Source organism: Pelecanus crispus, chromosome 9 (genome assembly GCF_030463565.1).
Source record: "Pelecanus crispus isolate bPelCri1 chromosome 9, bPelCri1.pri, whole genome shotgun sequence".
Lineage (NCBI taxonomy): Eukaryota > Metazoa > Chordata > Aves > Pelecaniformes > Pelecanidae > Pelecanus > Pelecanus crispus.
This window is the reverse complement of record NC_134651.1, coordinates 27,489,352-27,499,899: the sequence shown is the minus strand read 5'-3', so window position 1 is coordinate 27,499,899 and position 10,548 is coordinate 27,489,352. Positions and strand designations below refer to the sequence as shown.

Sequence of the window (10,548 nt, the reverse complement as noted above, 5' to 3'; positions counted from 1 at the left end):
TCCCATTTGAATAATCCCTAATTTTGCCTTGCACACCCCCTGCAAACAGCTGTTGAGGAAGCTTTGGGCACAGACAGTGGTTAGGTTCGCTTCAGAGGGATACGGCTCTTCAGGGTGACCATCGATCAGGACTTGAGACTTGTCCTGTGGCTTGACTCTTGGGACACTGGCCTTAGCCTTGTCAGAGTTACTTTGCCTGGCTGGACTCCCAGCTTTATTCTGGCTCAACACCTCTTGAATGAGATGTGCGGTTCTGCTCCCTCATGCCCATGGCTCAAAAAGATCACAATAACTCTACAAAACGTTCAGAAGATGTGGCAAGCGTAATCGGACACAGAGCACATGAAGAATGGGTACATGGAGTTGGCATCTTCAGGCTGGAAAAGGGACAGTTCAGAGGGAGCTGTAAAATCATAAATGGCGTAGAGAAGATGAATAAAGAACAACTGTTCTGTATCTGCCATGTGCTGCTTTCATTTCCCCCCACATTTACACCGTAAACAAATGAGCAAGTGAAAGAAGCTGTTCTTTGCACAGTGTGACTAAGCTGTGAGACTCTTTTCAGCAGGACAGGTTGCCAACTAGACACCTTAATGAAAGAAACAACATTGGTTCCACCTTTGCCTCTGGAATTACCTACTTCTAAAACTGAGACTGCACAAATGTTCTGGAAAAATCGTTGCTCTCTGTTCGTCCTGAGCTTATGCCCTTACGTAAATGCCCCATGGCTCTGGTAGGGACGTAGTCGTGGACTAAACAGGTCCGTACTGACCCAGCCCGGCTATTCTCACGTTTTAAGATGAGGGCCCCCCCGCCCGCCGCTGGGGTGCGGGTGCCAGCGTGCCGATACACGCAAGGCTGTGTGATAAAGAACCCTGCCGTATGGCTGCTGAAGGGAGCGGGGTTTCGGCGAAGCAGCACTCGAACCCACACCGCTTCCCGCCCCCCCCCCAGGCTGCAGCTACCGGCCAAGCCACCGACGGTACCTCGGGGACGGGGCTCTCCGGAGCGACCGGGCGGCGGCTGGCCCCGTTTCGCCGGCAGGCCCGTGGCAGGCTGGCACCGGTCTCCCCGGGGCCCCGCTCGCTCGCAGGCCTGGCTAAACGCGGCTCTTCGCAGCCACCGGCTCCGGCGAGCGCAGCTGAAGACCCGCGGCGGCTCCGGGCGGGCCCCGCTCGCCGCCGGGCTTGTGCGGCGACAGGCAGTTCGCCCGAAACGTGCCCGCGCCCCGCCTGCCGCCTTACCGGGGCTGCCGCTCCGCGGGCGCGCAGGACGCCGGTAAGGCCACTCTCGCCCTCGCCGCAGCGCGGCGGGACGCGGCGACCCGGCCCCCGCTCCGGGCTGAGGCGGGCTCCGGGCTGCGCACCGCCAGGCGCCGGCGGCCACGGGCAGTGCCGGGAACGGGACCGTGAGGGGAAGGCGAGATGTCCCGCCCGCTGGCCGAGCCCCGCACCGAGCGGCGGGAGGAGAAAGCAGAACGGCGCCCGCCAACACCCCCCCCAAGATGGCGGCCAGGCGACACTCTGTCGCTGCCCCGATAGAACTCTCTGGCGGCGCGGCCCCTCTCACCCGGCAGCGGAAGCGCCGCGCCCGGAAGCGGCGGGAGCGGCACGAGCCGGAAGGGAGCGTGGCGGCCGCTGGCAGGTGCGGTTACCACGGCGACCCGCGCGCGGGGCAGGGGAGGGGGCGCGCGCGCGGCGGCGGCGGCGGCGGCGGCGCCGCCTGAGGCGGCGCCTGAGGCGGCGGGACGGGGCGGCCCCGGCCCCTGAGGAGCCGGAGGAGCCGCCGCGGGGCCCGGGCCGCCGCCCTCAGGGCGCCTCCGCCGTGCGGGGCGTCGGGAGCGGCCGTGGGGTTCGGCGGGCCCCGGGGGGCTGTTACGGCGGGGCAGCTTGGGCGGAAGCGGGCGGCCGGTGCCGGGCACCGCTGCGCTGCCGCCCCTCAGCCTTCCGGAGGGCAGCGTCCCTGCGGGGCCGGCACCGCTGCGGCGCGGAGGCGGCGGGGCCCCTCGAACGGCGCGCGGCCTCGGGGCTTGAACGCCCTTCGCCATTAACGAACAGACATGCCAATTTTAATTTGTTTTTTTCTTTGAGTCATCGGCGTTGTCTGCGTTACCGCTATTCGGTTAGCCTGCCGTGCATTGCAAGCGTAGTGCGACGGGTAAGGTATCTATGAAAGCACGCTGGAGGCTGACTAGTAGCTAGGACAAATTATTTCTAGTCAAAGCTCTTCAAGCATGTGATTTAGGACTAATCAGTTAAACACCATGTTTTAGTTTCAGTATCTATAGCACGGCAACAGCATACCCGCGCTGTAAAAGCCGTGCTTACAGAAGCAATCCAGGCATTTTTACTTTTTTTAAAAAATTCGCTCTTTACTGTTCACAATACTCGGTTCACACAGGTATCTTACTTCAGTGTTGCGGCCTTGACGCTGGGAGTTGGCATCTTTGTCCAAGCGGTAGGTCTTTTTTCTTTTGCCCTTCCCTGAGGTGGAGTGTTGTACCCACTTGCTACCGGGCAGACTTCACGGTACGTGGCAGAGGTCGATGCTCTCGCAGTCCGTCGGGACCTGTGGCTGTGGGATGATTTATTTCTTTCTCTAAGGCAGGATGTGCAAGTTTCCAGAAGTCAACTGTATTTTAAACTGAGTAATTGGAGGAAAAACATTTACAAAGCAAATGAGGCTTGAAAAATTTACTTTACAATGTTGTAATGCAGATTGGGTTTTGCTTCATTACCTTGCACAGAACACAGCAGGATCTCATGTACTTTACGTTCGTTCCTGTGCCTGTTACCTTTTCTGTTCTCCATGGTGTATTTTTATTTTTCTTTGAGATACTGGTCTTTCCTTTGGTTTATGGCTGTTATTATTCAGGGAGTGTAGATATTTCTAATCTGCAGGTTTTCAGTTGGCTAAACTGAAAACCAGCCAACTGTTGGGTGACATATGTGTCCTTTTTTTTTTTCCCTATTTCTTATAGAAAAAGGCTTTATTACAGCCTTTCATGAAATGGGAAAACAGGCATGAGAAAGTAGCATGGGACTTCTAATTGTAAGAATGCAGTACAGCATATTCATTTACATGTTCCAAACTACTGTGTATGATTTGCAGTGAATAAGAAGGACCTAATTCTGGGAGGAACTGCAAACCTTGGGGTTTTTGTTGCGCTTGGCAGAAGCCAAGGTTTCGCTCCACAAATATTGACTGAGCTTCCTCCTCTGCACACAGCGAGTGGTGGTTGTAACCGTTCCATGTCATGTGATGCCATCTGTCTGCTTCCCAGGTGCAGCATAAAATAAATGTGTGCAGCTGAGCAAGTTGCTCTTCATATATTATAGCAGGGCATTTCTGTTTTTATTCTGAAAGAAAGGACGTTGAGATACAGAAAGAGCAATGGGTGAGTGATTGCTGGTAAACCTTTAGGTGGAGTAGTGTAAATTTTTAAAGGGAGTAGGATGAGGTTTTATGTTTATGTGTGTGTATATATATACACACACAAAGGTAGAGCTATAGCTACAGATATATAACACATATGCAAAGACTATTTTTTACATTGAGATCATCATGAAAAAGAGACATGAGTTAGATCCTGACCGTTTGTCAGGTGTGATATACCTGGAATTTGAATGGGCTATTTTTCCAATTGGGAGGTGAACGGAAAATGAGTTATCCAGAAAAATATGGATTAAGAAGTGAGAAGGTGCCTGGGTGTATGTTATACTCCAGTCAGAGAGCGGGGAAGAAAGCTTGAATTTCTGGAGACTGTAATGGAAAGCTAACAGGAGAATTCAAGTCTTCCATAAGCTTAAGAGTTGTGGGCAAGGAAATTCCACTTAGCTGTGTTATGGTGAATAGGTCAGAGAATTTATAGGCATGAAAGTACACATTAAGGACAATAAGGAAATGGCTCCCCCTCCCCCCCAGCTCATTTCTCACAGTAAGTTGTATCCTTTGAGTCTATCTTCATTATTTTGTTCATTTTTCAGCTTCTAAAGTTGGTGGTACTTAGTGCATCCAGGAAATGCTTGTTTCTTCATTCCCCAGAGAAGTCTGCTGTACCCAGCACAACCTGAAGGACTGACTAGGGAACCTTAACTGTGCCTGGCTCTTCTGACATTGGTTAGTATACCAGCTGATGTATCTGTGCAAATACAAAATGTGACTGTACCTCCCATGAAATGAACAGTGGGTTGTTTTTCCACCTTATTTGAAATACGCAGTTTGTAATACCTCTTCTTAAAGCAAGTAGTATACAATGTGGGTGTCCCAGAACAGAATAGAGTTTATTTGAAAGCATAAATGTCGAGGAAGCTGAAATTGGTTTAGGTTTAATTGCAGCTCAGGAGTCAGATCTTAAAATCCTTGTCTCTTTTCATGTTTTCATAGTATTTTTGATTTTGTAAGCCCAGGTGAGACTGATTATCTCACTGATGCACTGCATTAAATGGGCCACTGAATCTTAAAATATGCCTTAATATATTTGGATATGTGAGATTCTGTATTTATAAAAGGAGACAATGCAAAACTGTCTTTTTTTCCTTCATCTTTTAGGCTGCTTCTATAAAATGGGAATACTTATTGCAGTTGTTGGAATCTGGTTCAGCTCTTCACTTGTAAAAGGAGATTCTAAGGCTGTGACAACATCTCTAACTACAAAGTGGGCTTCGACTCCTTTATTACTTGAAACAAGGTAAGTGCATTGTGATTTTGTGTTGACAAATCAGAATGCTTAGAGGATAAAGTAATGTGTTCTCTTTTTCATTTGTTTTGTGGTGCTTTGGATTCTGGTCATTACTTATTCATTGGCAATAATAACGCTTAGTTCAACAAGATCATTGCTGTGCTTGAGGAGATGGGATGAATTTTTTAAAGGAGATAGTGGTTTTTTGCATGATAAATTCTTTCATTATGCATTAGAACAAACATTAATAACAATGAATAATTCCATAGTATTTTTTGCCTTATGAAGTTTTACTTGAAGCACTAGATAGAGATGCTTAGCACAGTCTTGTAAGATTCTATAGTAAAAGACTTCAATGATGACTGTAGGTTTTGATACGTTATCTGTTGCTTGTGTATGTTTAGCTCAGTTAAGCTTGAGTTTAACTTTGTTCATGTGAGTTGTGCATTGATTGTCTAAAGTCAACTGCTTTGCTAAGAGTTGTGCAAGTCAGCCTGGGGAGATTTCTTCTATGGTATTAAAAACTTTTTGTTTTGAAAAGACGCTGTTTAAAAACAAAAAAGAAAGCAAAATGCTATCTTTTCACTGCCAGTCTACTTAGCATTTTAGAAGTCCCCATCATTTCATTTTGCAGTATTCTAATTTGGATATCTGTGCAGAATAGGACTTTTAGATTTTTGTGTAAGAGTGTGTGTGTGTTTAATTTTGTATCACTTAAGGGTGTTGCCACAGATGGAATTCTGCCTGTGTTATCACAGACTGGTTCATGTGAAAACAGTTGAGCATTAATGGGTTTCATTCAGATGGGCGTGGCTTTGGGTGGTAGGACAGGTGTGTCCTATGTGAAATCACTTTTCTGTAACCTTTTCTACAGAAGCTGAAGTTTGAAGACTGAAAAATTCTTAAGCAGTAAAATGCAAAGCTCAGGTGTTAATGCCATGATTTAGATACCCTGACAATGCAAGACATTTGCTGGGGAAAAGCTCACCCTAAGAGACTGTGAAATAGTAAGCAAATAATTAAAATAATGTGCCAAAGGCTTTATATATAACCTAACCATTATATTCGAAGACTTTGGGTAAGTAGGATTGTTCATCTGGGGTGAATTGCAGAACGATACAGCAATGCAGTGTAAAATCATTCCTGCTGTTCAATTTACTTAGCCCGGCACTGCAATTCATTACCCAATTGTTCAAGAAGTACTTACCACCTTAGGTCAGAGCAGGTTGAAATGAACACACAAGCTATTGTGGCAGGTAGTAGGCTCCAAATCTTGTGTTGTAGCATCCTTTGGCATGTGAAGCATACTACAAGTTTAGACACGATAATGTATTTGTTGTTAGCAATATTTAGAGAATTATTTTACTATCTAATGTTGTATAACTACCTAATCATGTACTTAACATACGGTGAATTACAACATCATGATTTGAAGTTGTGACTTCTCCTTTTGCTCATTTAAAAAGAAACAAAAAACCCCACCCCATCAAAGCTAGTAGTTCCAATAAACTAGTTTGTTACAGCAGAGTAAACAAAAATGTATGTTTCTCATAAAAGATAGCTAGCAAGGAAATGCATTAGGAAGGAGAGCTCCCAGCATGTACACTGCTGTCTGTCAGTGGTCTTTGAGAGATTAATAGCTGCTTTACAAGCTTCTTTCATGTACTATGTGTTTGTACTGGCCTGCAACTATTATTTGTTTGGGTTGGTTTGCTTGTTAGCTTTCCTGGTCTGCTTTTTCTAGTAACAGATGGTTTTCTGATACAGGTAAATATATGGTAGGAGCTAACTTCCTGTAAAGCTTTACAAAGTTTTAGAATTGTAACTTGAGAGAAAACTCATAGATCTAGCTAACTCTTCGCTTCTTACTCAGTGAATTTTTATCAGAAGAAGGTCAAGAAAAATTCTGGAATTTTGTTGAAGCCAGTCAAAATATTAAGACATCTGAACACAATGGTAAGTTTTCATAATCTTTTTCTTGATGATGACTGATAGTTGACATGGTTGAAAAATAAACTTTTGTATTCCGTTTTGTTAGTATTGTACAAGCCAAATGAGGACTGATTTCAGTAATGTTTTTATTGTGAAGTGTGCAAGGCTTTTGGATATCAGTTTGATAAAAGCTGTAGTGGACAAATCTGAAACATGTTTTATTTGCCAATTTCTGTTTCAACATGAAGTATAAAATATTATAAATGTTTTTTTCTCTGTGTTTCTAGTTCTCAACTGAAATGAAATGGGAGCTTTTAACTTCTTCCCTCCTCCCCAAGCCTATGTTTGCATCCTCAGGAATGCATGTAAATGTACTGTCATGGATCTCTATTGAAGTTCACTCTCCTCCATCTGTAGACCTGGCTGTAATGAAAATTGAGGAGGAACGGTCAAGAGCATATTTGCAGTTAATGTCATGGGCTTCTGTTAGTGTAAATCACAATTAAGATGAAAAGCTCTTCTTCAGTGAGACTATGGTATAGAAAGATAACTGCTTGTACTTTGACTTTGCAGGTAGTGATTATTCTTCTTATCGTGAAATGCTGAAAGTAGCCTGCCAGAGTCTGTCACCTTTGCAGCAGAATTTGTTGAAATTTTCCTTGTCTTTACGCTCTTATTCTGCAACAGTTCAAGCTTTTCAACAGGTTAGTACAGGAAATCCTCAACTGATTTGCAGAGCATTACGTTAGGCCCAGGAAGGAGCGAGCTGTATAAGGAGACGTTTGAGAGTGTAAAAATTCCTGAACTGATTAAATGTTCCATACATTTGAGCTGAAGAGCATATGTATATGCTAATTTCACTGAGTGCCAAATTTGAGTCCATCCGTCAAGAGCAGACTAAAGAATTGGGGTTTCAGCATGTCTGCGTGTCTTTGACGCCCGCTGCACTAATAAATGCGTGACCACTTTTATGAGGAAAAATCCCTATGGCTCCGTTGGTACTTGTGATGCTGCTGCTGTTCCCATTATTCAGCAGTAGTGACTTGAAGATAGTAATCCATTAATATATAGCTTTAATGATTAGAACCCATAAATGGAAGTTCATTGTACTCTCTGCTCTCTTTCAAACTTGGAGTATCGTATAGCTCATTGCAAATTGTCTCGCATTATAATGTGCTTTATCTAAGTAATGCTAGGAGACGTCTTCCTTTTTCATCTGGAATAATTTAATCATTTGATGTTTATCAAATATAGAGGTTTCTGATGTGTAATGAAAAAAAGAAAAAGCCCAACCAAAAGCCCCACAATTGCAAGCCTCATTTTTTGTACCTGGAACTAATACTACAGTTAATAGTAAGAGACCAGAAAACTATTTGTAGTAAGTTAAGACTTAATGCTCAATTTTGCAATTTTTACCTTGTGTTTAAATTATGTAATAAACAGGGAAGAAGTTACTAGTTTAGAATTTAGGAAACTGGAGAAGAGCAATTGCTCTTCTTCAGAACAGATGTTACCATTTTCACTTGTTCTAAGGGCAAACATTCAGCCTACTTTATTACAAATATTTTAACACAGATAGCAGCAGATGAACCTCCACCAAAGGGCTGTACCCTGTTTTTTGCTGTGCATGGGGAGAAGACGTGTGAATTTGACTCTCTTGGAAACCTTTTACAGGCAGCTTCAGAAAGGTATTTGCTTAATTGCCTGTCATTGGATTAGCTCTTAAAATTTAGCCTAGTTAGACTTACTGCTGTAAAGAGATTGCAATAAACCAGTAGCTTCTACATTCTTCAGTATTGCTTTATACTGTCCATTCCTTGCATAGAGTGGCAGTCTTTTATTTCTTATTAATCCAGATGGGAATGATTGCTTTCTTATCCCTTGCTCTTTTGATAGTCTGCTAGGAGGAGGAATGCTTTGAACGTGCACAGGGGAAGTTGGAAACAATTTGTTGAAGGATAGTAGGAATTCTCAGGAATACGTAAAGCCTTTAGTATGTAGCGAGAATAGTAAGAGCTGGGCTGCATATTAAAATGATAGTTAATATAACAGAGATCATTTCATGAATGGCTTGAAGCATGCATAGTATTTTTTCCCTATATAATTTTCTCAGAATTAACAAAGAAAACTATTACCACACAATATATTTCAAATTCAGATTGCTTTACAAGAAGAGAACATGATTGTAACTTTTAGTACCAAAAAGAAACTATAAAATATAATGCCCCTTTAGAAAAAAAAAAAAACCCCAAACCCTTAAATTTCATTTTGTCTTCATAGTAATCTTGGTGGTTTTGGTTTTTGTAAGCTTAAAGGGTTTTTTTGTGAATGTGCAGACATATGGCATCTATAGCTCACATGCTATTCTTCTGATTCACTGGGAATATTTTAAATATTTCATTGTATTTTAGAAAAAAATTAAAAACAGAAGTTGCAAATAGCTTTCTCATTCGCTTTCTTGTTTGTATACTAAGCCAAGGACAGGGTCCTCTTGAATTTGAGTTCCTGGAACATTTGCTCTGTTAGCCTTTTATTTTTTTATACAGAATTTATGAATCACCATTGGGGGGAAAAAAAAGTTAATTGAAAATTTAGGGGAAGTGGTTAATTTTTGAAATAAGGATCATATTAGATTCAAAATAGCACCTAGCTACGTGTTTCATTCTCATATGTCCATTTTTAACAAAGCTTTATCAATGTGCATCAAGTGCTACCAACCTTGATAATATAGGGGAATAGCTTGATGTATGTTTTCAGTGAAGACAGGAACAGTGATTAAAGATGAGAAAAAGAAGTGTTGCATTGAGTGAGAAAATGCTATGAATCACAGTGTGATAATCTTCAATGTTTACTCCTAGGCCAAAGCCATTTTTGTTCAAAGGGGATCACAGATACCCAGTGTCAAACCCCGAAAGCCCTGTCGTCATACTGTATGCTGAGATTGGCTCAGAGGATTTCTACAGATACCATAAGAGGCTTGTTTTAAAGGCTGAGGCAGGAGAAATCACTTATGTCCTCAGACACTATATTGCTGTAAGTAAATTTGTGTGTTGTAACAAAGGTATTTGACATGGAAAGAGTAACTGGCCTGGGTTTTAAAAAAGAAAAATGGCCTAAGTTTGTTCCTTTAAATTGACATTTCCATTATGTGTTGCTGCTTGATATTTATTTTAAATACTCAAAGTTTATTTTTTATTAGAATCATAGAATCATTTACGTTGGAAAAGACCTTTAAGATCATCCAGTCCAACCATTAACCTAACACTACCAAGTCCACCACTAAACCAGTTAAGGGTAGAGTAATAATTTCATGTTTCCTGGCTTGGTGGCTGGATTATTTTTTAATGAAAGTAAAACCTAGGAATCATTAAGGTTGGAAAGGATCTCTAAGATCATCACTCCAGCCATCAACCCAACACCACCATGCCCATTAAACCATGTCCCCAAGTGCCACATCTACCCGTTTTCTGAACACTTCCAGGGATGGTGACTCCACCACCTCTCTGGGCAGCCTGTTCCAATGCTTGACTACTCTTTTCATGAAGAAATTTTTCCTAATAGCTAATCTCCCCTGATGCAACTTGAGGCCATTTCCTCTTGTCCTATCGCTTGTTACCTGGGAAAAGTGACCAACACCCACCTCACTACAACCTCCCTTCAGGTAGTTGTAGAGAGCGATAAGGTCTCCCCTCAGCCTCCTCTTCTCCAGGCTAAACGATCCCAGTTCCCTCAGCCGCTCCTCATAAGGCCTGTGCTCCAGACCCTTCACCAGCTTCGTTGCCCTTCTCTGGACGTGCTCCAGCACCTCAGTGTCTTTCTTGTAGTGAGGGGCCCAAAACTGGACACAGTATTCCAGGTGCGGCCTCACCAGTGCTGAGTACAGGGGGACAATCACCTCCCTGCTCCTGCTGGCCACACTATTCCTGATACAAGCC

The 10,548-nt window shown here is 43.5% G+C and overlaps 1 protein-coding gene across 8 annotated transcripts in view; it reads left to right on the top strand.

Moving 5' to 3' along the window:
* Positions 1-1,609: 1,609 nt before the first annotated feature.
* Positions 1,610-10,548, top strand: part of UGGT1 (UDP-glucose glycoprotein glucosyltransferase 1) — a 52,173-nt gene continuing 43,234 nt past the window's right edge. For 5 of the 8 annotated variants that reach the window (XR_012831338.1, XR_012831339.1, XM_075717182.1 and 2 more), the window contains exons 1-7: positions 1,610-1,644; positions 3,987-4,119; positions 4,552-4,690; positions 6,555-6,637; positions 7,187-7,317; positions 8,189-8,301; positions 9,472-9,646. Coding sequence is in view for 6 of the 8 variants with exons in the window: in XM_075717182.1 (XP_075573297.1) it covers positions 4,566-4,690; positions 6,555-6,637; positions 7,187-7,317; positions 8,189-8,301; positions 9,472-9,646 (627 nt within the window). In the remaining 2 variants the exon portion in view is untranslated. Of the gene's footprint in view, positions 1,645-2,410; positions 2,458-3,907; positions 3,938-3,986; positions 4,120-4,551; positions 4,691-6,554; positions 6,638-7,109; positions 7,150-7,186; positions 7,318-8,188; positions 8,302-9,471; positions 9,647-10,548 lie in introns of those variants that run through there. The other 3 variants (XM_075717183.1, XM_075717184.1, XM_075717186.1) reach the window with 3 other exon arrangements.